A 23,934-nucleotide genomic window follows, 5' to 3' on the forward strand; every position below is an offset into this window, starting at 1 on the left:
CTCAAAAACTGTGAGATCATGACCTGAGCCAAAATCAAGAGTCTGATGCTTAACCGACTGAACCACCTAGGTGCCCCTTCCTTATGACTTTCTTAGTAAATCTGTTTTCTCTAGTTTACCAAGAATTATGGCATATAATAAATATACAAAATATGTGTTAACTGTGTTATCAGTGAGGCTTCCAGTTAACAGTAGGCTATTAGTAGTTAAGTTTTGGAGGAGTCAAAAGTTACATGTTGGGGGTCAGCACCCCTAAACCCCCACATTGTTCTAGGGTCAACTGCTTAATTATACAATTATTCTCCTGCTCAGAGTTTTGCTTCAAAACTTAAGACTACATAAAACTTTTAATATAAAAAGAGGCTTTACTTTAAAATCCAGATATAAAATTTAGATTTATATCATTTACAAAGTGCAAAAAGCCAAGCACATAAAGAAGCCCGCAGCTTATCTTTAAACTGGGACAGAAAAAAGGAAAACATGTATTAATAAAGTGAAAAAAAATAATAAAAACTTTATTCCTCAACAGAAATGGATTTTTATGCTAGCACACACAAAAAAATTTCTTATCATTATCAGCCTCATTTATTTTGTCTAGTTTAACAGTAAATCTGAACTGAGCATACAAAAATCTATGTTAAATACAAATATTCCTGAATTTTTAAATAACTTCACTACTGAATGCTCAAATATTGAGAGGGGTATGTGCCAAGACTCCCACTGGATGCCTGAAACCATGGACTGTAACAAACCCAGGTTTTTTCCTATATATACATACCTACGATAAAGTTCAAGTTATAAATTAGGCACAGTAAGAGATGAACAGCAATAACTAATAATAAATAAAAACAACTATACTGTAATGGATGTTACGTATGAGTGTGGTCTCTCTCTCAATGTATCTTATCTTACTACACTGTCCCCAGCCTTCCTTGATAATGTGAAATGACAAGATGCCTGTGTGATATGATGAGGTGAGGCGAGTGACGCAGGCGGGTGACACAGTACTAGGCGACTACTGACCCTCCGACAATATGTCAGAAGGGGAATCATCTGAGCTTGACTGCCACTGATCATAGGTAACTGAAACGGTGAAAAATGAACCTATAGGTGGGGGTGGGGGGTACTGTACAGAGCTTTGCAGACGTTATTTCCACACATGTGTTCTGATAGAACTACTCTGAGCCTACTCAAAATGACAAGACACAGGCGGTGTCTTATGGTTCATCATTCTTGGAAGGATTACCTAAAAACTGTCCGAATTTAATGCCAGCAAGACTCATGATGAAGTCGTCGATCCTATGGCATAGCAAATGGAAAAACCACGAATGTCCTGAAAGGTGAGAATGGTAGTGTGGCCCCCGTGAACCATGCCTCCCCTTCTTCATGCCCTTAAATCTCCAGTAGGCCTGCCGCTTGCTTTTCACAACAGAATGTGGTGGAAGTAATGCTCTGATGGTTCTGAGCCTGAACTTCAAGAGGCATGGCAGCTTCTGCTCCCGTATCCTTGGGAGCCCTTTGCCACCACATATGAAGCGTGGCTACTGTGTTGGAGATCACCTGGATAGACCATACCGATAAAAGTCACATGAAGAGGCTACATGGAAAGGGAGCAGCCGTGAAACTACACGGAGAGAAAAAGCCAGGACATCCCAGCATCCCAGCTGAGCCCAGCCCCAGCCAATTCCCTGCCACGTGAAGACCATCAGAACAGCCCAGCGGAACTCAGACCAGGTTCCAAGATCATGATCACATAAAATGGCTGTTAATGTAAGCCACCAAGTTTGAGTGTTTTGTTACACAGTGGTAGGAATTAAGCTGAGGAATCATATGATATGTCACCAACTAGGGAAGAGAGGGGTTAGGAATGGATCACAGAGAATCTTAAACTTGGCCCATCTGACAACTGTATTACCTGTATGCATTACCAAATCCTTCATACCACAAGACCAAATTTTAGTAATTTAAAGGCTCAGGATGAAAGCAACTATAAATAATCATCACAGAATCTTAGTGCAGGAAAGAACCTTAGATCTAGACTAAGCCCCTCACTTTATAGACAAGGAAAAAATGGGGCAAAGGTAATGTTCACAGTAAGGGGTGGTGTCCCGACTAGAAGGAAGTCAGCTCTTTGCTCATTCATAGTCCCACTTGATTGGCAAACACAGTAGTTTTACGAAAAATTTCAGGTAAGTCCCCACAGAACGTTCTCTAAAATGAGGTGAAAACAGTATTTAAATTTGTACTTTACCTGACATAGTCTGAAACTGAATATCAAAAATGTTAAAATAACAACAAAAAAGCCCCAATAATAAAAAAATCATTGCCTTTCAATTGTTAACTTACGTTTCGTTGGCATTTAGAACCTTTTTCATTTTCTTCTTTAGTGCTTTTAGATTTTCTTGGATTTCTTTTTTCTCTTGTTGCCATTTTTTAATTTCCTTTTCCAAATCTTCAAGGAACCAATCTAATTCTGTCTTTGATATCTAAAAACATTTTTAGAAAGCACCTAAATAAATAGGAAGATTTACTTAAAAAAAAAAAAAAAAAAAGCCCCAAAGACCAGAATTGTGGTGGTGCATTAGTTCAATCAATAACTCCAGTTTAGCAGAGCACACTTAGGACCTGGGCTGAGCCTGGGATACAGAATCATATGACACACAGCCTTGGGCCTCACTTGTCCTCACCGAATCAGGCTGGGGGGAGGCTGTCAAACAAAAAGGCACAGAGGCATGATAGACTATCTGGTATTTGGGAAGGGCTTCTTAAAAACAGTGATTTCTGATTTCTGTCTTTAAAGATGAGATGCCATGTGGAGAATAGATCCCAAACAGTAGGAATAGTGAGGCAGAAGGATAAAAGAGTAAGACACGTACAAATGAAAGCAAGAGGCACTACGTGGCTGGAGTACGAGGTGGACATATGGAAGGCAGGGCAGGGAGAATGATACCTGAGATGACTTGGGTTCAAATTATAAAGGGGCTTGTGAGTAATGCTAAGGAGGGTGGACTTTACCCGGTAGATAACACGGAGCCAGTGAAGACTCTTAAGCAAGGTAGTGAGATGATTAGATTCTGGTTTTAGAAAAATAAGCGAAAGACGCAGAGATGGATTAAGAATGGGTAAGAGGGAAAAAAAAAAAAAAAAGCAAACCAAAAAAGAATAGGTAAGAGGCCATGTGAAAGTGGCAGACCAAATCAGTAGCCTTCATATTTTCTTGACTGTGACCCCAAACAACAGACACGTTTTAATAACAATCCATACCGTATGTATATATGCACACACACGCAAACTAAAGAGAACTGCCCTTTCGGACATGCTTTCTGATATTTTTAATCTATTCAATTATTGAAAACAATTCCAGTCACCACCATTAAACTGATTTCATAGCCCATTATGAATTATAACCCTTAATGTTAAAAACTATGTTAGACGAAGGTAAAATTTCTTAAAAATTTCACTGTAATAGTCCGTGAGAGACAATAAGGATTATGGTAGGGATGATAAAAATAAATGAAATTTTAAAAGAAGAGGACAGATAAGACCATATGTCTAAGTGGGATATGAGACCTAAAGCAGAAGTTGTGACCTAAAGAAGAGTTACGGGCACCTGGGTGGCTCAGTTGGTTAAGTGGCCAACTTCGGCTCAGGTCACAATCTCACAGTTTGTGAGTTCGAGCCCCACGTTGGGCTCTGTGCGGACAGCTCAGAGCCTGGAGCCTGATTCAAATTCTGTGTCTTCCTCTCTCTCTGCCCCTCCCTCACTCATGCTCTGTCTCTCTCTCTCAAAAATAAACATTTAAAAAAAAAAAAAAGAAGTTGACAGAGTTAAAGATAGGTTTCTACCTTTGATGAACAGTTAAAAATCCCATTAACAAAAAAGAGCACAGAAGATGTACTAGGCTAGGAAGCATGAAAACAGACACATTAACCTAGATATGGATGTTTAACTAAATCTGTGAATAAATATGTGAGAACCCCGTAATTTTGACCCTGTAGTCATTTTTAAAAATCTTTTTACTTTTGAGTGAGAGAGAAAGAGGGAGTGCGTGTGAGCAGGGGAAAGGGATAGAGTGGGGGAGAGAGAGAATCTTAAGCAGGCTCCATGCTCAGTGTGGAGTCTGACAGGGGGCTTGATCTCAGGACCCTGAGCTGGAAACTTAACCGACTGAGCCACCCAGGCACCCCAGGCCCTGCAGTCAGTTTGATGGGACAGAGCAGAAATTTCTAAGCGTCTGACAACACTAGAAATCAAAGGAATAAAAATACTGAATTCACACAGCTTTTCAACATAACCATTTAGAAAGAAACAACATTCTTCTGAGTCTTATTTGTCTATACAACAGACACTTCTATTCTAACAGGCTATTCTAGCACAAGAACAGCACACAATCAAGTCAGGTATGCTTTGTTCCCCAAAACAGCCTTTCCCAATATGGGCAAGTCCCACCCTATTCCAAGTCCACTGACCAGTTGGTTGGTTGTAACCTGGAATGCATTTCCCCATGAAAAGCCATGTTAGAAATGTCAGTTAAATGTCTACCAGTTCCCTCCAGGATGCACCTGGTTACACTGTGAACTGGATGCAAGGAGGTCTACAGGGTTCAGAGGGCAAGTCCTCAGACCATGAGAGTCTATTTATAGAAGACACAGTCTTATCCTGAGTGCTGGGAGCAGAGACATGGTGCAGGGAAGGCGAAGGGGAAAGTGCAGAATCTCCCCTGAAACCTGCTCGAAAGAGTCCTGTCTGTAGTAGCCTCCGCCTTCCGACATTCGTTCCATCCTCCAAGGACCCTTCTGCAACACCCTCAAGTTTCACTGGACCCCTGATTTAAGCGCCCCTGACAGAGGGTATGTCAGCCTCCCAAGTGCATACTTCAAACACCCTTTCCTTCAGGTCTCTCAGGACTCAGAGCCCCTCACCGCACTCGGGGATTCTGAAGAACCCCTTCAGCTTGCCTAGAAGTGTTCACATTTCACTCTCTAGCCTAAATGACTCTAACCTAGAGGCGGTCTACACACATGCTTTATCTGGCAAGTTCAATGGTTTCTCCTTGCTTTTTAATGTTTGGGTTGTTTTTTTTTTATGTTTATTTATTTTTGAGAGAGAGAGAGAGAGAGAGCGAGCAAGCATGAGCAGGGGAGGGACAGAGAGAGGGAGACAGAGAATCTAAAGCAGGCTCCAGTCTCTGAATCATCAGCACAGAGCCTGACACAGGGCTCAAACTCACAAACTGTGAGATCGTGACTTGAGATGAAGTCGGATGCTTAACCGACTGAGCCACCCAGGCGCTCCCAGGCTTTAGTTTTACAAATGCTTCACATCTATTATCACACTTCATCTTTCCTAACAGCCTGTGGGTAGCCGAGTGGGCAAGGCTGACTTTTTTACGGATAAGAAAATAGTAGGCGGAAGGGGTGCCTGGGTCATTCAGTCGGTTAAGCGTCCAATGGTTTGTGGGACTGACCCCTGAGTCGGGCTCTGTGCTGGCAACATGGAACCTGCATGGGATTCTGTCTCCTTCTCTGCCCCTCCCCCGCATGCTCTCTCAAAATAAATAATAAAAAAGACAAAATAAAAAGAATGCTAAGTAGGTAAATAAAACAAAATAAAAAGATAAAAATGGTAATACAGAACCAGAAGTGAGAGTAATATAAAAGTAAATGGCATGAGGCATGAGCCATTCTTTAGAAAGAGCATTAAAACTTTTCTGGTAGACAAAATCCGAGGAAACAGAGTGAGCTATACCCACAAAATAAAAACAAGTCTGCTGCACAAAGAAGCCCAGGTAGTGAAAGCAGAGCGAAACAACTTCTTAGGGCCTCATAAAGAGGACGCTGCAGAAAAGTCCCGAAAGACCAGCACAGAGCCTGGCTTATACTGAAGGGAGCATCCAATACATTTTGTCAAATGAAACAGTGGATAATATCCTCAACCACATATTAGCAAATATTCAAGCAACAATCTTCACAGAAGTGCAGGCCTGATGTTCTCTGATGTAGGCGGACACAGAATATGCAGCCGCAATTCACTAAACCCAGTTAACCCAGTTCTTTGGTGCTCAAACGCACATTGTTTGATAACATCAGAACTATTCTGTACACTGAGATTCAAAGATGACAACAGTTTAAGGGTGCCTGGGTGGCTCAGTTGGTTGGGCGGCCGACTACAGCTCAGATCATGATCTCGCAGTCTGTGAGTTCGAGCCCTGCATCGGGCTCTGTGCTGACAGCACAGAGCCTGGAGCCTGCTTATGATTCTGTGTCTCCCTCTCTCTCTGCCCCTTCCCTGCTTGCTCTCTGTCTCTCTCTCTCTCAAAAATAATAAACATTAAAAAAAAAATTAAAAGATGACAACAGTTTGGTGGGGGAAGTATGCATAAATGATAATTACTACACCACACACAAAAATTAACTCAAAATGGTCATAGACCTAAATGGAGGAGCTAAAATTGTAAAACTCTTAGAAGAAAATACAGAAGTAAATCTTGATGACCCTAGATTACGAGGTTTCTAAAATATGACATCAAAAATAAACAACAAAAGAAAAAAGTGGACGATACTGAAATAAAAAACTGTGCTGCAAATCATGCCATCAGGAAGCTGAAATGACAACCCGCAAAATGGAAATCGGACAAATATATTTTCAAGTATGGAAGATGGAAGAAAATATCTAGAAGTCATATATTTAACTAGCAATTTGCACCCAGATTAAACATATATGAAATGCTTAAGACAAATAATCCAATTAATAAACAAAAAATTGGACAGACATTTCTCCAAAGAAGATATATAAATAGACAATAAGCACATGAAAAGATGCTCCACACCACTGGCCTTTAGGGAAATGCAGATCAAAAGCACAATGAGAAATGACTTCATACCCATTAGGATGGCTACAATCAAAAAGATGGTTGATACTAAGCATTAATGAGAATGTGGAGAAGCTGGAACCCTCATACACTCTACTCGTGGGGATGTTAGCTTCTACAACTATTTTCGAACAGTCTGGCAGTTTCTCAAGCAGTTAAATATGGAGTTAGTGTATGACCCAGCAGTTCTGCTCCTAAGCATATTCCCTCAAGAAATGAAAACATATGGTGGTGCCTGGGTGTCTCAGTTGGTTAAGTGTCTGGCTCTTGGTTTCGGCTCAGGTCATGATCTCACGGTTCGTGAGTTTGAGCCCCGCGTTAGGCTCTGTGCAGACAGTGCAGACCCTGCTTGGAATGCTCTCTCTCCCTCTCAAAATAAATAAATAAACTTAAAAAAAAAAAAAAAGAAATGAAAACATATGCCCACAGATATTCATGGCAGATATTCACAGCAGCATTATTCATACAGTCGAAAAGTAGAAAAAAAACCCCATCAACTGATGAGTGGATAAATAAAATGTGGCACTGCCATTCAATAGAATATTACTCAGCAGTAAAATGGAATGAAGTACTGACATGTGTTACATGGATGGATGTACATGGATGTACCTTGAAAACATTATGCTAAGTGAAAGCAAGCAGTCACAAAAGATCACACAGAGTGTGACTCCATTTATATAAAATGCCCAGAATAGGCAGATCCATACAGTACATGAGTGGTTGCCTAGGGCGGTGGGAGGGAGGAGAGTGGAGAGTTACTGACAGTGGGTATGAGATTTCTTCTGAAGGTGATGAAAATGTTCTGAACTTAAGACTGTGGTGATGGCTGTGCAACTGTGTACGTGTACCACAAACACAGAACTGTATACTTTAAATGGGTGAGTTTTATGGTAAATGAATTATATCTCAACAAAAATGTTAACAAAAATAGTCACTGGATAATATAGTGAGGTATTTATTATTACCATTGCATTAATAAGGACCTTGAACCAAAGCTGAGGTTACCATCAGCAACTGCTCCCTTAAGAAAGTGATGCCTGAGCTAGGTGGACCCAAAAAATGAGAAGTGAGCCAGGCTTGGAGAGAAAGAAGGCCACTTGAGGCAGAAGAAACAGTGCTAGGAAAAGAGCCAAAAGTGAAAAAAAAAAATCACAGGACAAATGCTATCCAGTAAGTATAGAGGATAATGCAGAGAACTAACTAGTAAAGGAGAAGGTGGATGATGGAGGGTCGGCACCAATCATGGAAGGGTTTTTAAGCTCTTGGTTAACTACTGAATGTTAGTGAATTTTGGTGCTGACCTACTACAGCAGAGGGATAGCATTCACAGCCCCATCCTTATCTACACCCTTTGTCATGGGACCATCCAGGTTCCTTCCATAAAGAGCAGTCTCTTTTCTCTACCCCTGAATCTGGGCTGGCTATGTGACTTGCTTTATCTAATGGGATATTAGCAGACCTGACGTCAGCAGAGGCCTGAAAATTTCTTGTGTGACCATCCCTGCTTGTCCTTGCACTTACTGGAAGAAGAAAGACACATAGAGCAGAGCTGGTTGCCCCAATCATCCCAGCTGAGGCCATTCTAGATCATTCTATAGCCAGGTGACCCCACGTATATGAGCAAGTAAGCCGAGAACAACAGAACTTCAGCTGATCCAAAGGTGAAACAGTCCAGCCCAGCCTAACTGGGATAAACCAATCCACAGACTCACACACTTAACGTTTACTATTATAGGTCACTAAGGTTTTGTGGGTGGTGGTTACTCAGCATTATTATGGCAGCAATTAACTGACACATCCATACTGCTTGTGAAGTGCTGAGAAATATTTTTCAAACGGTTATGGAACTGACATTCTCTTAGGGGAGCAAAAAAGGGATCTAGAGCTTGACACTTACTAACTGTTCTGCCACTTAGTACTGGTATGACTTTCAGCAAGTTGCATTAGCTGCTCCTGTCTCCATATCCTAACAGTAAAATGGAGAAAATACTAGTGTACTATGTAACATTAGTATATTATGATTGTTTGAGATTAAATAATCCATGTAAAAAATTTACAATTGACTCTGGCACATAATGAGCTACGTAAAGGTTAGATTATAAACGCTGAACTCAGGGTGCCTACGTGGTTCAGTTAGTTAAGCGGCTGACTCTTGATCTTGGCTCAGGTCATGATCTCACGATTCGTGGGATCAAATCCCACGTCAGACTTCATGCTGACAGCGCAGAGCCTGCTTGGGATTCTTTCCCTCTCTCTCTGCTCCTCCCCTGCTTACTTCCCCCCAAAATAAATAAACTTAAAAAAAAAAAAGGCTGAGGGGCACCTGGGTGGCTCAGTCGGTTAAGTGTGTCCAACTGACGATTTTAGCTCAGGTCATGATCCCATGGTTTGTGGGATCAAGCCCCATTCAGGCAGCATGCTGACAGTGAGGAGCCTGCTTGTGCTCTTGCTCTCTCAAAATAAATAAATAAACTTAAAAAAAAAAAAAAAGGCTGAAGTTGGCAAAGATCATGACTGAACGAACAGGAGAACCCCACCTCTACACAGATGTGGGCTGAGGAATTTTTGGCAGGCAGGGCCCAAGATTCTGTTTTGATGTAAAAATAGGACAAAGTTTTAAAATTCTACTCCATTAACTTATTCTAGGTCAAAATTATTTTGATTACGTTTTAAGAGCCAAAGTCAACTTAAATACCCATCTTAGCTCTATGAAAATCTCATTAAAGTACCTTAAGAACAGGGGAGACGAGCAATGATTGCCTAATGGGTACAACAGGGTTTCTTTTTGGCGTTATGACAATGGTTCTGGAATTAGATAGTGTTAATGGTCATATAACATTGTGAGTATACTGAAAACCACTGAATTACATACTTTGTAATGAATAAAATGATGAATTTTATCTTAATAAATTAAAAAGAACATAAACCCGTGAGCAATACTGCAGTCAGTTATAATCTGCCAACTGCAAGTTAGAGGTAAAACCAACAGGAGATTCTGGCTTTAGAACAGGTATTTTCCTCTCACATAACAGATAACTGGCCTAAATAACTATTAAGGCCATCCTAGCTCATGATAATAAAACCCCATCAGCTATATACAATAGCTAGCTCAGATTTTTATTGATGCTTTTTATATGCCAAGCACTCTTTAACTGCTTTGTAAACAATTTTTCTGAGTAGGGGCATGAGCGGCATTTTGGGTGGGACAACTCTTCCTTCTAACTATATTTAGTATCTCTGGACAACCCACCCTCGTCCAACCACCCCTGTGAGTCCTCAAAAACCTACGAAGTACAGATTGTATTACTAATGAGGAAGCTGAGGGTCAAAGAGGTTAAGTAAACTAAGGTAACAGAGGTATCAGATGGTAGTGCTGGAGTTCAACCTAGGCAGCCTTACTGATGCCTGAGCTCGGAAACGTGATTTGCTATCGCTTGTCTAGAGTGCAAAGGGTGGTTGTACCTAGTATGTGGTATCAACCAACTTTCAAGTAAAAGTATTAGCTGATGACCTCAGTGATCTAGAGAGTCCAAGACCATGGGAAAGATCAATAAAAGCCACACATTTCTTTTCATGTTTATAAAAGATTTCTCCACAAGCTAATTATGAACACAATCATGATTAATAAAGAAATGGCCACAGCTACATCTCATCGGCTCCTGTATAGACAACAACCTAAAAACTCAGATGAGCAATTTATTCTGACAGGACACGGGCCTACATTTTACATGGGAAATCTAACAACCTAACAGACCTAAAACTGGGGGACTACATAATGGCTCTTTTAAAAAACAGACCGACTACACTCTTAGGGCCCCCCCACTTGAAAGCAGACCTGAGCCTCAGTGAAGTTAAAAAAGCACATTAAAAGCCCAGTCCCAGTCAGAGCTGCGGCTCCCTAGCAGCCCTCCACCCGAGGTGACTGAGTCACTGTGAATTTCTTGGTCAAGTATAGAAAGAAAGGAAGATGCCTTGAGAAACTGCACAAATACAGGACCCAGTCAGACCAGCAGTTTATAAAGCTGGACAAGCCTCTGCCAAAGAGAAGCAAAGCTCGCTCACCGGAAGCCCAAGTGGCAGAGTCTGAAAATCTGCTCTCATGACTTAATCAGGTGGCCATAAGCACTCTCCTATGGATTTAGTAAAACTGAATTTTACTGAGGTAATAGAACGTTTATAAAAATATTTTATTTTGGGGGCGCCTGGGTGGCTCGGTCGGTTGAGCGTCCGACTTCGGCTCAGGTCATGATCTCACGGTCCGTGAGTTCGAGCCCCGCGTCGGGCTCTGTGCTGACAGCTCGGAGCCTGGAGCCTGCTTCCGATTCTGTGTCTCCCTCTCTCTCTGCTCCTCCCCTTGTTCATGCTCTGTCTCTGTCTCAAAAATAAATAAACGTTAAAAAAAATTAAAAAAAAAAATTTATTTTGTTAAGCCCCCAGACAGCTTACTCAAATTAGTGTTCTATGAGTGACTACTGTGCAGGCTTTTATTTTTGCTCCTTTTCTCCTCTCCCAATCAGAAGATCTCATTCAACCAGGCAACTGACCAGAAAGTCTGGTTTCTTCAACTGCTCTCACCCTTCAAATCTCCCCTGTCTCATCCCAAGTGAAGACAAGTTATAACAGGAACGTGGTAACCATTACAACAGCAGTATTTTAACAGCTACCTTTACAAACTGACCCTTTTGTTCTGGGTGTACTTAAATACCGATAATTCCCTGATTAAAATCCCACTAAGCTAATTTTCTTCTCTTTAATATGCTACCACAGTCACTGATCCAGACTTCTGGAACAAATTCTTACCTTTTTTATGTTTAATTGAAGTATACTTGACATACCATGTTGAATTTGTTTCAGGTGTGTAAGACAGTGAATTGACAATTCTAAAAATTAGGCAATGCTTACCACGATAAGTGTAAATCCTTCCTTTCTTAAATTGCCTAACATCCACTTGTTATGCCTGTACAGAAGACCTCGTTTTAAAAAGAAACACGCTAAGATTCCTTTACATCTATAATTCATTTTCCCACCAATTCAGTGTGCCTTGCCACTAATTAATTCCAATAGCTAGTTACCTGTAACTATAATCCATCTTAGCTGATGGAATTCAAGGTCAATTCAAGATGGTCTAGGTGATTTTGCAGATCGAATATGCCTAAGCTTCATGTGTCAGTCTTACATTTCCTTCAGAGTAAGATGATGACAATAGTAGTAGTAATAATAGTGGCAGAGGCAATACTTACAGAGCCCTTACTACACAATACACAGCTGTAAGTACTTTACAAGTATTAATCTACCCCCGTGAAATGGGAGCTATCGTCACCCAAAATTTCCAGATACGAAACTAAAGCACAAAGAAGTTAAGTAACTTGCCCAAGATGAGAACTGGTACGGAATCAAGCTTGAATCTGAACCCAGTTGGTCGGACCCCAAGGCTCACACCATGAATCACTAATGCTACACTGCCTCTCAATATAAACAAGGATTAACTTAGAACTTAGTCACCAGAAAAATTAAAACTAGAACTACCCTACAACCCAGCAATTATACTACAGGTATTTATCCAACGGATACAGGTGTGCTGTTTCAAAGGGACACATGCACCCCAGTGTTTATAGCAGCACTATTAACAACAGCCAAAGTATGGAAAAAGCCCAAATGTCCATCGATGGATGGATGGATGAAGATGTGATATATATATATATATATATATATATATATATATGGAATATTACTTGACAATCAAAAAGAATGCAATCTTGCCATTTGCGACTAAGTGGATGGAACTAGAGGGTATTATGCTAAGTGAAATTAGTCAGAGAAAGGCACATATCATAGGACTTCGCTGATATGAAGACTTTAAGAGACAAAACAGATGAACCTAAGGGAAGTGAAGCAAAAATAATATAAAAATAGGGAGGGGAACAAAACATAAGAGACTCTTAAATATGGAGAACAAACAAGAGGGTTACTGGAGGGGTTGTGGGAGGGGGGATAGGCTAAATGGGTAAAGGGCTTAAGGAATCTACTCCTGAAATCATTGTTGCACCATATGCTAACTTGGATGTAAATTAAAAAACAAACAAAAATCTCAGTCACCAGAAAACAGATTTATTAAAGAAGCAACTGAGTATAAATAAACGAAAACCCAGATTCACAGCCCTTTTCTTACAAGGCAACATATAGCAGAGGTTCTACAACACTGCAAAAACACTGCTACTTTAATGTCATACAGAAATTTAAAAAAGCATTATTAAGAAAAAATCCGTTGTTCAGCCAACAATGCTGTTGACTCAGCTAACTGAGGCTACTAAAGTACAGACCTCCTGATCATGCCACATGCTACTAAAGAGAAGTTTCGGAGAGAATTACCTTGTTTTCTTCTGAGTTCCTTTTCAACTTTTCTTCCATGTCCTTGGTCTCTTCTGAGACCTTGAGTTTAATCTGCTCATAATTTTCACATGCTTCCTTAAGCTGCTCTTGTAAAACCTGGTATTCCTTCTCAATCTGTGAAAGATCTCCCTAAAAGTTACAAAATTATCTGTTAAAATAGTTTAAAATACCCTTTTCTCATCTTGTTCCAAACAGTCTCTTAAAATAAACAGAAGAGAAAAAGAGGCAGATGAAAATTTACAAGGGAAATGTCATGATAATTCAAGAATTAAAACCTCCTAAACAGTGTTTAGCAAAGCCAACTCTTTTTAAAGTACAATTATTCATATTACTGTAACTCATAATGAAACATTTCAATCTGTACTATAATTAGTTCTGAATATTTGTCTTAAAAGGGTTCAGTATTACTAAATCAATAGTGTGATGTGAATATCATTCTCCATGATTAACATCAAGAACTATTTATTAGGTTTAAAAAGCTGTATGTACATATGCATTTTAGATATGAACAAAACATATTAACTTTGACCCTACTTTTAAGTGTTTCAAATGGACAGTTGTAAAAATGACAAGTTAAAATATTATCAATGGTTTCCAGTTATGTAACTATCTCTTGGACCAGCTTAAAAAGCAAAAGCAAAAACAGAAGCATATTGCAATGTGAAATATTGTCCAACAAAAAATGTCATTTATGTGTTTTTAAAAACCTTTCATTCTGAAAAAAATAAATAAAAATAAAAACCTTTCATTCTGAAGGGAGACTGGGCGGCTTAGTCGGTTAAACGTTGGATTTCAGCTCAGGTCATGATCTGGCAGTCTGTGAGTTTGAGCTCTGGACTGGGCTCTGTGTCTCAGCCTGGAGCCTGCTTTGGATTCTGTCTCCCTTTCTCTCTCTGTCCCGCCCCCACTCGTGCTCTTTGTTTCACTCTCTCCCAAAAATAAACAAACATCTAAAAAAATAAAAAAACCCTTTCATTCTGCTAGGACAGTCAGCAATCACACCTGTGTGTCTGAAAGGCGTCTGGGTGGGCTGGCAGGTCCGCCCAGTTGCGGCTGACTGCTCTCCCCAGGGCCTTAGTGGCCAAGACTGGAAATCTATCCCAGGGGCACAAACCTAGGTCTATCTTCCCCCACCTCCTGCACCTCAGCATCTTCCAAGTTTAAAAAAGCAGAGAATCAAGGTTTTGAAATTCAGTGATTTATCAGTTAGAGAACTATGAGCTGTGACCAGAGTGACCACACATGTCAGTCTGTTTTGAGTGTCCCAATTTTTATTTGTCCAGACTAAAAGTTTGGCAGCATGAATAGAGAGTCCACGTTTAAATAATAAATTAAATGGTCAACCCCACTACGACCCAGGAGAAAGACTTTATGGTTTTAGACCTTAGTTACCTCTATGTTCATTCTCAATTCAGCAAAAGAATCACAATGAATTAGCAACTTATTATTATGTATCAATTTATACCCCCAAGTCACCAAAGGAACAAGAAATTATAGCCATCTCTATGTTATCACAAACTTCACCACAATTCTGTAAGAAACATTATTCACACCTTTTAGAGATCAGAAAACCAAAGTTGAGAGAAATTAGGCAACTTCTTAAAGCCCCTGAGGAAAAGCAACAGTGCTGGGGATTAACTGCAAGTCTCACTGGTGGAGAAGCAAAAACTCAGCCATACTAATGATAAGGTCCTGAAACTAACTGCTAATTTAACAAGTGTTTTTGAATTCTCCCAATACTGATGAAAAAATTTGAGGGTGAAGAGCATACCTGGTTTAGAACTCAGTATGCTGTAAGAACTCAACACCAGATATTCTATACGCAAAAATGTTCACTATAGCACTGTCCGTATGCCTGAAAAGCTGACACAATCTAAATGTTCAACAGTAAGAAACTAATCAAATAAAATATCATATTCATACAATAGAATACCAAGTCTGCGTTAAAAATGATGATAAAAATCTGGGGCGCCTGGGTGGCGCAGTCGGTTAAGCGTCCGACTTCAGCCAGGTCACGATCTCGCGGTCTGTGAGTTCGAGCCCCGCGTCGGGCTCTGGGCTGATGGCTCAGAGCCTGGAGCCTGTTTCCGATTCTGTGTCTCCCTCTCTCTCTGCCCCTCCCCCGTTCATGCTCTGTCTCTCTCTGTCCCAAAATAAATAAAAAACGTTGAAAAAAAAATTAAAAAAAAAATGATGATAAAAATCTATATTTACTGACATGGAAAAAATCCATAACATATAAATACCAAACATTTTAAACACAACATATAAGCTACAATCCTATCTTTTAAAAAGAATTGCTATTGCTTCTCGGCCTTTTGGCTAAGATCAAGTGTAAAAAGAATTGCTTACTTAAATGTAAATGTTAAAATAAGGCCTAAGGGCTGCACATCAAAATGTAAATAAGGGAGAAGGCAACATAGATGACTTTTAATTTCTCCTCCATAATTTTCAGTATTGTTCATTAAAAAAATTAAGAGTTCTACCTTATTTTTTTTAAATGTTATTTTTGAGACAGAGAGAGAGAGAGAGAGAGAGAGAGAGAGAGAGAGAGAGTGTGTGTGTGTGTGTGTGTGTGTGTGTGTGTGTGTGTGTGTGAGTGTGGGGGAGGGGCAGAGAGAGAGGGAGACACAGAATCCAAAGCAGGCCCCAGGCTCTGAGCTGTCATCAGACGCTTAACTGACTGAGCCACCCAGGCACCCCATTACATTACTTTTTTAATTGGCCAAAACTATAAAGCTATTTGTACCAAGCATAGCCACACAATGTAACCTTACTTCTTCCTACTTAATTCTCTATCTGGTCTTATAAATCATTCCATACCAGTAATAATAAAATTGCTGGACTATAATTCACTTAATGAGTCTAATACTGATAGATATTTAGGTTGTATTCAATTTTTTGCTGACACTAACGCAGATGAAACAAATATGCAAATACCCTTGTTCACTGGTCTCTATACATATATAGGAGTGCAGGTAAATTCCCAATTGCCATCCCCAGAAATTTACATTTTTACATTCTTTCAACAGTGCATAAATGACTTTCTTATTTCAGGTGGAGCTGGGCATCTTTTTATATGTTTAAAAAATCATCCTTATTTTATTGTGGATTGTCTATTCACATCCATTCCCATTTTTGCATTATTAATCTTTCCCTGATTAATTTACAGAAACTTTGTACGTTAAACAAGGCAATTAGTTCTCTATCTGTCCCTATACCGCAAATAACTTTCCTAGTTTGTTATTAGTGTTTTGACATCATGTGTCTATTTGTCCATATACAAATACATGCTATGCATATGTACACACAGATTATATATGTGTATATATAAACAGATACTCTTTGTTATACTGTTTATTAATCTCATGAAAAAAATTCCCTTTTTTTCTAGGTAAATTGTGGATCTGCTTTTTAATATTGAAATCTTTGATCTGTCTGGAATTTACTTTGGTATATGGAAATAAGGTGGGGACCCAAATTAATTTCTTCTAGACAGGCAACCCGTCTCCTAATACCACATATTTAATAATTCTCCTAATTCCACATATTTAATAAACTACTTTTTGCTCACTAATACCATTTTTATTTATTATACCTTAAATTTCTATTTTCTTTTGTTCTATTGTCTCTTATTTTAACAGCCTATTTATGTGCTAAAATAGATTATGTGCTAAATTAGAATCAATTTGTCCAGTTTCAGATAAACCCTGTGCAGGAGCCAGCCACCAAGGTGGCCCTCAAGATCCTCACCTCTTGGTATTTATACCCTTGTACAGTCCTCCCCTACAATGCATCAGGGTTTTTGGGTTGGTCTGTGTGACTAAGAGAATACATAAAGAAGTGATAGAAAGTGGCTTTCTAAAGTAGGTCATGAATGCTATTGCTACTTCTACCTTGGATCAACCACTCTGGGGAAAGCCAGGCCCCATGAGAACATGAGGACACTCAAGTGGTCCTACATGGAGGTCCACAGGCAAGGAACTGAAGCCCCCACCAGTAGTCAGCAGCAACTTGTTAGCTGTGTGAGTGAGCCATCTTGGAAACAGAACCTCCAACCCCAGTTACTCCTTGCAGATGGCCAGATGAGCCCTGGTCTATATCTTGGCTGCAAGTCCTCAGCAATCTCCAGAACCATCAGCTGAGCCACTCAATTGCTGACTCAGAAGCTGTGAGATAATAAATGTTTATTGTTGTTTAAGGCACTAGGTGTTTTTTTTTTTTTAATTTTTTTTAAACATTTTATTTATTTTTGAGACAGAGAGAGACAGAGCATGAACGGGGGAGGGGCAGAGAGAGAGGGAGACACAGAATCGGAAGCAGGCTCCAGGCTCTGAGCCATCAGCCCAGAGCCCGACGCGGGGCTCGAACTCACGGACCGCAAGATCGTGACCTGAGCTGAAGTTGGACGCTTAACCGACTGAGCCACTCAGGCGCCCCAATTAAAGCACTAGGTTTTAAGGTAATTTGTTATGTAGCAACAGGTAACTAATACATGTTGTTCATGACTGTACGGGAACTGCGTTAAAAGCTTTAGGGACAACCAGTCTCTTCACAATAATGGACCTTCCTATTCAATACTTTTCATTTACGTAAGTCTTCTGTGCGTTTCTCAGTACATTTTAAAGTTTTCTTTCATAGATTTAACTATTTTAACTTTTGGTAAAAGATATCTTATCTTACTATTAAAAATGGAATTTTATCTTCTAGTATACTTTGCAACAGATTGTTGTTTATATTTGGAAAAGTATTCTATCCAATCACCTTTTTGAATTCTCTTAAGAGTTTGGTATTGCATTTTCACTTGATTGTTTTTTAATCTTCCAGATACACAATGTTAGCCTCCGTAAGAAATAATATTACACCTCCTCTTTTACAATCTTACTTCTCTTAATTTTGTCAGTTGTTATCTCCAGGATAATAAAATGCTGAAGGTCATGTTTCACCTAAAAGTGAGATGAAGGCTTTGGCTTGAGAAAAAGATATTAGCAGGGGCGTCTGGGTGGCTCAGTCGGTTAAGCGGCCGACTTCAGCTCAGGTCACGATCTCGCGGTCCGTGGGTTCGAGCCCCACGTCAGGCTCTGACGGCTCAGAGCCTGGAGCCTGTTCCAGACTCTGTGTCTCCCTCTCTCTGACCATCCCCCGTTCATGCTCTGTCTCTCTCTGTCTCAAAAATAAATAAACGTTAAAAAAATTAAAAAAAAAAAGATATTAGCATGTGGAGAAGTATTCATCTTTCTCCATATTATTATGAGTTTTAGATGAGAAGGGGAATTGAATTTTATCTAATACCTTTCAGGAACTATGGAGTTGGCCAAATAACTTTTCTTAAGATACATCAACACAATATATTATATTAATAGCTTTTCTAACTGAATCATTCTTATAATGGTGAAGGTTTTTATTATAAAACTTTCTGTATCATTCACATGAATAAGCTCTTATATATAAATTAATAGAGGCTCATTATACCAGTTAAAACAATAAAGCCATTATACTTTGAAATAAATAAGCTAGGGAAAAAACACTTTTGTTTCTGCCTCTTTCCCAAATTCAATAAAAACAATTTTTTTTGTCATGTTCTAAAGCTTATTGCATGGTAACATTTTATATGGAATTAGCAGACTCCAAAATAGTTCTAGTTCATCATTGCCATCTAGTTATAATAACGAAAACTAAAAAACCTTTAAATAGTCTAATACAATTCTGACTCACCTGTTGTGCCTCAAAAGGATCATATGGCTCAGTATTGACCTCTTGATGTGTTACATTCCAAGACACCTTTGGGGAAAAACAAACAATTTCATTAATCTCAATTCCTGTGGTACAATAAATCCATTATGTAATGACATTTTAAGACATGCTCACAATTTTTTCGAGGTGTGTTTTATTTATTTTTCTCCAATTTCAATAACTCACACTTTCTACAAATTCTTGTATTAGGAAAGAGCTATCATGTAGAATTGGTAAAAATGAAAATGATTTTGGTTTATTACTCTAACATGTGCTTTCAGAGCTTTTTAGAAAACAGAAAACATAACGAGGAGGGGGATAATCCAACAAGGGTCTAATGAATTCACGCCTGACAAAGTGAACTACAGAACATAAACTTATTCTCATGCTTGTTAGTAACTTTTATTCACATCTCTTTTGTTTCTCTCCACCTGGCTGTCTTTTTAGAGAAACTGGTTTTCGTAAAAGAAACTGGTCACATATAGCCCAGACTGTTTTTTGGGGCCACCTGTGCAAAAAGCATATTTCCTTTCATTCTCCATACAGTAAGTTTGTTCATTCTCCATACAGTAAGTTTCATTCTCCATACAGCACCCCACGTTGTGAGGTTTCCTGGTCTAGCTCTAACTGGGTAGGTAGGCTGGTGTGTCAGGGCTTCAATACCAGGATGTGCAAGTGCTACAGAAGTAACTACATCATCCTCAATGGTGCCATTATTAATCAGTAACGTGATGGCTCCATCTGCTGATTCCTCTATCTCATTTCTCAACTGGTACAAAACTTGGTTAGGGAAGAAAGGTATTATTTACTAGACCCAAAAATTCTTTCTGAATTACCGATCATGCCCTACAAAAGGGTTCATATTTTTAAAACATTTCCAGGCAAAAGCTTTCATAACCATTATAAAGTCAATAATTTAAAAGAATTTTAGTAAATGGCAAAGAAAGATGAAAAGGAAAATTTAACTTCAGAATGGAGATTACTTTTTTCTATTTAGGTCTTACCTGTATAGCAGCCATTTGTGTATGTGGAATATTTGTTACTTCGTCGGTACTTTCTAGATTTACTTCCCACTTGTTGGCAGAATTTCCACAGTGACCTTCATGGCTGTTAGACCCACTGAGGGCTGTACCGTCACCATTCATGCTGCACTGTGTCTTTACTGATACTTCCAAAGATTCCTGAAGGATCTGTGTTTTAGGGGCAATCTCGTTACCAGGAGTATTCTCAGCATTCAAATGAGGACCCTCAAAATATACAGCAGCACTTTCATCTGGTCTGTCACTGGCTACAAACGATGGCGCCACTGGTACTGATCTTTGCAGCTGATATTCAGAAGGAACATTGGCTAGAGGTGTATAAATGTTAGTGTACTGGGGCAAACTGGGTAACACGTTCATATATGTTGGTGGTGTCTGGGTAATGTCAAATCCCCGAAAGGGGAGGTATGTACAGTATCCTGTGACCAAATGGGGTTGAGACCAGTAGGTTGGTTTCACATCCTCAGAGGCTGGTTTGGGAGAATTACAGGATACTTGCTTGTGACCGGCATCCTCAGACACTGATGTGGGAGAATCAAAAGAGACCTCCTTGGGCTTCTCATCCTCAGAAACTGATCTAGAAGAATTATCAGACACTGGTTTCGGGTTCATAGCTTCACAGGTTGGTTGGGGAGAATTAGCAGATACAGGTTTGGGCTTCACGTCCTCAGAAGCTGGTGCTGAAGATAAGTCAGACACTGGTTTGGACTTTACATCTGGTTTAAATTCCCTCGCGGTTGGATTCAGTGGTAGTTTAACTCGTAAATACTCCCCTGTTTTTGAAATTTCTTCCACTTTTGTCTTAATGTTTTTCTTCTTTCTCTTTTTCTTAAGCCGTAATGCAACTTTCTTCAATGCAATACAGTTGTCAATCACAACAAAACGAGGACATCCCAAGAGAAAAGATTTCAAACCTCCGGCTTTTTCTAGTATTTGCCGAGTTTCTTCTGGGAAGAATTCATATTCTTCAGAGAACATTTTATTATTCATGTCCAAGGGACCATGCTCTTCCAACAACTGAGAGAAATAACTTGGAAAAAATTTATGTTTACATGTTATTACAAGGAAGTACTTAAACATGTTCTTTTGAAAAAAGTGTTTCCCCCAAAATTCTCCCCAAGAAAAATACTATTTCACTTCCAACTGATCTCAACACCTCCCCAACAAACATATTATACTCATATTAAATCTGACAAAAGCTATATGCAATCAGTGATACTCTAGAAGCAAAATTTTGTTTACCCTTGGAGAATAATCCTTAAAAAATTTGTTGGGAAAAAACCCGAAAAGGGATTAAAAAGTTATTTCATAAATTTCAATTACATAATTATACAATCTATTTTATTTTATTTTTTATTTTTATTTTTTTTTTCAACGTTTATTTATTTTCGGGACAGAGAGAGACAGAGCATGAACGGGGGAGGGGCAGAGAGAGAGGGAGACACAGAATCGGAAACAGGCTCCAGGCTCCGAGCCATCAGCCCAGAGCCTGACGCGGGGCTTGAACTCACGGACCGCGAGATCGTGACCTGGCTGAAGTCGGACGCTTAACCGACTGCGCCACCCAGGCGCCCCTACAATCTATTTTAAAAGTAACGAAAAGAAAATTTATTCAAGAAAAATAACAAGAGTATCAGTAACAAGAATGTCAAATGAGAAGAAATCAAATTTCATTAAAATCCTACTGGAATTTACATACAGTAAAACTCAACATTTTTCTGTTTAGGAATATGCAATGATTCAGAAGTACTGAAACTAATCATGTCTGATCAATAAACCAATACAAACAAAACAAAAAATCAAATAAATCGATATAGCAGAGGATCAGACACACATAATGGGGTGATCCCTTAATCTACATCCAGTCCTAGACTGGGGTGCACTCCAGTTAAGGGGCTATTTTCTTTTCCCATTCTTGTGTCAGGCTCCAAGAGCCTTCCTCTTCCATTAGAACTTGGTATTCAGTCCATAACAATGGCATAACTAGCAACCAAGACACATACTATGCAATTTCAAAGAAATAGAGCCTCCACATTTTTTCCACTGCCTAAGTAGCAATGAATTTTTCAAACATTGAGGCAGGACAAAATTTAACAAGGGTCCCCAGCCCAAAGGGAAAGCGTGTTATAAACCATATTGTGAATAAAATTTTTATAGTTGCTATTATTTGAAACGCAACACAAAAATGAACTTGAACTCTATTTATACATCTTTCTAGCCCTGAAAAATCATCTCTGTAAGGGAAACACTGGGTCCAAAATAGCATAAATATGACTTGTTTATAACCAGTGTCTTACAGGGGTTAGCAACCATCCATTGACGCACAGAACAGTGGTACTGGTATGGCTGTTCGGCAGACATGAAAGAGGCCAAAGCTCTAATGAAAGATGATAGATACAACTGAAACAAGGAGGCTGACTCCACTTCTGCCAAGTTAAACAAGATGCATCTCTCTCATCATTGCTCCTGTTCAAAGTCTCAGACTCTAAAAGGGATAGTGTTCCTGCACTTCAGAACCAGAGGTAAAAACGGCACACTACATGAGACAGCAGTTTAAACAAACAAACAAAAACCTAACTATACCAGAAAGATTAATAGTTCTTATGTTGTTATCTCATATATGCAAGTACATGTTTACTCGCGTACATGTATTTTCACACTTGGATAGGGACCATCAGGGTCTGAAATGGTCATGGCTGGCCTTCCATAGTGCCATTACAGGCCACTGAAGGCACAGGGGCAAGGGACAGGATGAAGAAAACGTTTGGGAAAGCATTCCCACCCTAGTATGCTGGCAGTGGCCCTTTGACAAATCACTGTTTTGTAGAAGCTCATGATTCTTCCCTCACAAAGTCATTCTCTTTACAATACAGTGTGATCAGACCAATGATGCATCTCTCCTGCTACTTGCAAGCTGTGCGAAAGGACTGTGTCTTCCACCTTGTCTGCAATCTTCCACAGTGCTTAACCCTAAGTGGTTAAATAAATCGTGGCTGACTAATTAATACCACGAAAGAGGTGGTAGGAAAAGCTAAGTGCAGAATGCTACCCACTGAAATACAATTCCCTTCAACTATCTAAAATCATAAATTGTGAGAACTAGAAGAGGGTCAAGTCAATTATACACCAATCAGTCTAATCCCCACCTTCACAGTGGAATGCGTGAGTCAGGATAAAATTAACAGCAGTTATCCCAATATTCTGGATTCCTTGTGTAATATTTTTTTTCTACTCTAACACTCTTGTCATACACAAATTTTAGTTTCATTTTTCTTTCTTTTACCCACTGGACACTAAAAGAAATCATTCTTTTTTTTTTTTTTTTTTTAAGTTTTATTCATTTATTCATTTAAGTAATCTCTACACCCAACATGAGGATCGAACTCATGACCTCGAGATCAAGAGCCACACGCTCCTCCGACTGAGCCAGACAGGCACCCCTAAAAGAAATTGTTCTTAAGCTCATCATCACATGTCTACTTTAGAAAATTCAGAGAAAGAATTGTTTTGAGGTGTAACTTCCTGTAAGTTTTTGACTTTAAAGTTTTATCTCAAAACACATCAGCCTATTTTCTTCCTCATAAAGTTGTTTAATTTCCTCCCACTTATAACAGTAATAAATTCTTTAAGAAGCAAGGTCCTGACAATGACACAGTTTAGCTTCAGTTTCGGATGCTTGAAGCAAAGCCTACCATATTTTAAGAAATACTAGTGTAGTTTTATAGCTGCTTCCATGGGGTCATCCAGGAGTTTTCTGGAAATATGATATGCTCAGCATTTCAACTCTAAAGAAAAACCATAGGGGCGCCTAGATGGCTCAGTCGGTTGGGTATCTGACTTTGGCTCAGGTCATGATCTCATGGTCAGTGAGTTCGAGCCCCGCATCGGGCTCTGTGCTG

General features: G+C 39.4%; 1 protein-coding gene across 9 annotated transcripts in view; it reads right to left on the bottom strand.

Moving 5' to 3' along the window:
- TTC3 (tetratricopeptide repeat domain 3) overlaps positions 1–23,934 on the bottom strand; it is a 128,612-nt gene that overhangs the window by 20,182 nt on the left and 84,496 nt on the right. For all 9 annotated transcript variants that reach the window (XM_043593610.1, XM_043593611.1, XM_043593609.1 and 6 more), the window contains 4 exons: positions 20,000–21,065; positions 18,978–19,043; positions 13,242–13,391; positions 2,347–2,486 (listed from right to left, as the gene is read on the bottom strand). In XM_043593610.1, coding sequence (XP_043449545.1) covers positions 2,347–2,486; positions 13,242–13,391; positions 18,978–19,043; positions 20,000–21,065 — 1,422 coding nt within the window. The remainder of the gene's footprint in view (positions 1–2,346; positions 2,487–13,241; positions 13,392–18,977; positions 19,044–19,999; positions 21,066–23,934) is intronic.

This window comes from Prionailurus bengalensis, chromosome C2, assembly GCF_016509475.1.
Source record: "Prionailurus bengalensis isolate Pbe53 chromosome C2, Fcat_Pben_1.1_paternal_pri, whole genome shotgun sequence".
NCBI classification, from domain to species: Eukaryota; Metazoa; Chordata; class Mammalia; order Carnivora; family Felidae; genus Prionailurus; species Prionailurus bengalensis.